Source organism: Nematolebias whitei, chromosome 8 (genome assembly GCF_014905685.2).
Source record: "Nematolebias whitei isolate Nwh7 chromosome 8, NemWhi1, whole genome shotgun sequence".
NCBI classification, from domain to species: Eukaryota; Metazoa; Chordata; class Actinopteri; order Cyprinodontiformes; family Rivulidae; genus Nematolebias; species Nematolebias whitei.
The window spans coordinates 2,300,260-2,302,059 of record NC_056505.1 but is presented as its reverse complement, the minus strand read 5'-3'; the positions used below and the strand labels follow the sequence as shown (position 1 = coordinate 2,302,059).

The following is a 1,800-nucleotide window of genomic DNA, read 5'->3' as shown; positions in this document are numbered from 1 at the left end:
GTGTGTGTGTGTGTGTGTGTGTGTGTGTGTGTGTGTGTGTGTGTGTGACTCCGTGTGTGTGTGTGTGCGTGCAGCGTCCAGAAGCAGACCATCCCCTCTCTTCTGTCCGGACGAGACTCTCTGGTCCGCTCTCAGACCGGTTCAGGTGAGTCCCACCTCCAGCTGTGTCAGAACTGTTCTTTGGGTCTGGTTCTGGTGGAATCGAACTGTCGGTTTGTTGTGAGCGGTTCAGACGGACCCGTCTCTCTCTGCCTGCAGGTAAAACTCTGTCCTACGCCGTCCCGCTGGTTCAGAGTCTTCAGTCTGTCCAGCCAAAGGTCAGCAGGTCCGACGGACCGCTGGCCCTCATCATCGTCCCCACCAGAGAGGTCCGGACTCCAGAACCCGTTCATTTCTGTGGTGCTCCCGGGTTTGGACCTGCTTCTGACTCTTTATTCTCATTTTACAGCTCGCTCTGCAGACCTTCCAGACCGTCCAGAAACTCCTCAAGGTAACGCAGATCCACCATTGGTTCTGAAAGTTCTGGTCTGGACTAACTCCAGACGGCTGAACAGAACCAGCTGACAGGTTTTGTCTCTGCAGCCGTTTACCTGGATCGTCCCAGGTGTGCTGATGGGAGGAGAGAAGAGGAAATCTGAGAAGGCCCGGTGAGACCACAGAACATCTCAGTAGGTTTTCTGCAGCAGAACTGCAGCTGGTTGGTTCTGTGAGATGGTCCGACCCACTCTGCTTGGTGATGGTGAAGATTGGACCCGGACTCATCTGAGTTCTGTCTTCAGCAACTCTTTGGTTCTGGTTTGAATGTTCTGCTACGTGTTCCTGAGACGTTTGAGTCCAATGAAAACAGACCCGTCATTAGAAAACCCGACCAGAACCACGGTCCTGGTGCCTGTCAGCCTGAAGCAGAGTTGGACCGGTGAGCAGGGTGTAAGTTCTGGTCTGTTTTCAGGATCCGTAAAGGAATCAACATCCTGATCTCCACTCCTGGACGTCTGGTGGACCACATCCAGCACACCCTGAGCATCGCCTTCAGCGCCGTCCGCTGGCTGGTTCTGGACGAGGCCGACAGGTGACTGGCGCCGGTCCAGGTTGTCAGTGAACGCACCGTTAAAACTGAAGGTTCTGATCTCATGCTGCTTTCAGGATTTTGGACCTGGGCTTTGAGAAGGATCTGACGGTCATTTTAAACAACCTGAACTCCACGGGACCGGCCCGGCAGAACGTTCTGCTGTCTGCTACTCTGACACCAGGTCTGTTGTTGTTGCTGTCTGCTACTCTGACACCAGGTCTGTTGTTGTTGTTGTTGTCTGCTGCTCTGACACCAGGTCTGTTGTTGTTGTTGTTGTCTGCTACTCTGACACCAGGTCTGTTGTTGTTGTTGTTGTCTGCTACTCTGACACCAGGTCTGTTGTTGTTGTTGTTGTCTGCTACTCTGACACCAGGTCTGTTGTTGTTTTTGTTGTCTGCTACTCTGACACCAGGTCTGTTGTTGTTGTCTGCTGCTCTGACACCAGGTCTGTTGTTGTTGTTGTCTGCTACTCTGACACCAGGTCTGTTGTTGTTGTTGTCTGCTGCTCTGACACCATGTCTGTTGTTGTTGTTGTTGTCTGCTACTCTGTCACCAGGTCTGTTGTTGTTGTTGTCTGCTGCTCTGACACCATGTCTGTTGTTGTTGTCTGCGGCTCTGACACCATGTCTGTTGTTGTTGTTGTCTGCGGCTCTGACACCATGTCTGTTGTTGTTGTTGTCTGCTGCTCTGACACCAGGTTTGTTGTTGTTGTTGTTGTCTGCTGCTCTGAC

At 52.3% G+C, this 1,800-nt stretch overlaps 1 protein-coding gene across 1 annotated transcript in view; it reads left to right on the top strand.

Annotated features, from left to right (window-relative positions):
* Nucleotides 1-1,800, top strand: part of ddx31 (DEAD (Asp-Glu-Ala-Asp) box polypeptide 31) — an 18,964-nt gene that overhangs the window by 8,957 nt on the left and 8,207 nt on the right. Inside the window, exons 7-12 of the mRNA XM_037680819.1 lie at nucleotides 75-145; nucleotides 259-368; nucleotides 449-490; nucleotides 583-647; nucleotides 950-1,069; nucleotides 1,144-1,250. Coding sequence (XP_037536747.1) covers nucleotides 75-145; nucleotides 259-368; nucleotides 449-490; nucleotides 583-647; nucleotides 950-1,069; nucleotides 1,144-1,250 — 515 coding nt within the window. The remainder of the gene's footprint in view (nucleotides 1-74; nucleotides 146-258; nucleotides 369-448; nucleotides 491-582; nucleotides 648-949; nucleotides 1,070-1,143; nucleotides 1,251-1,800) is intronic.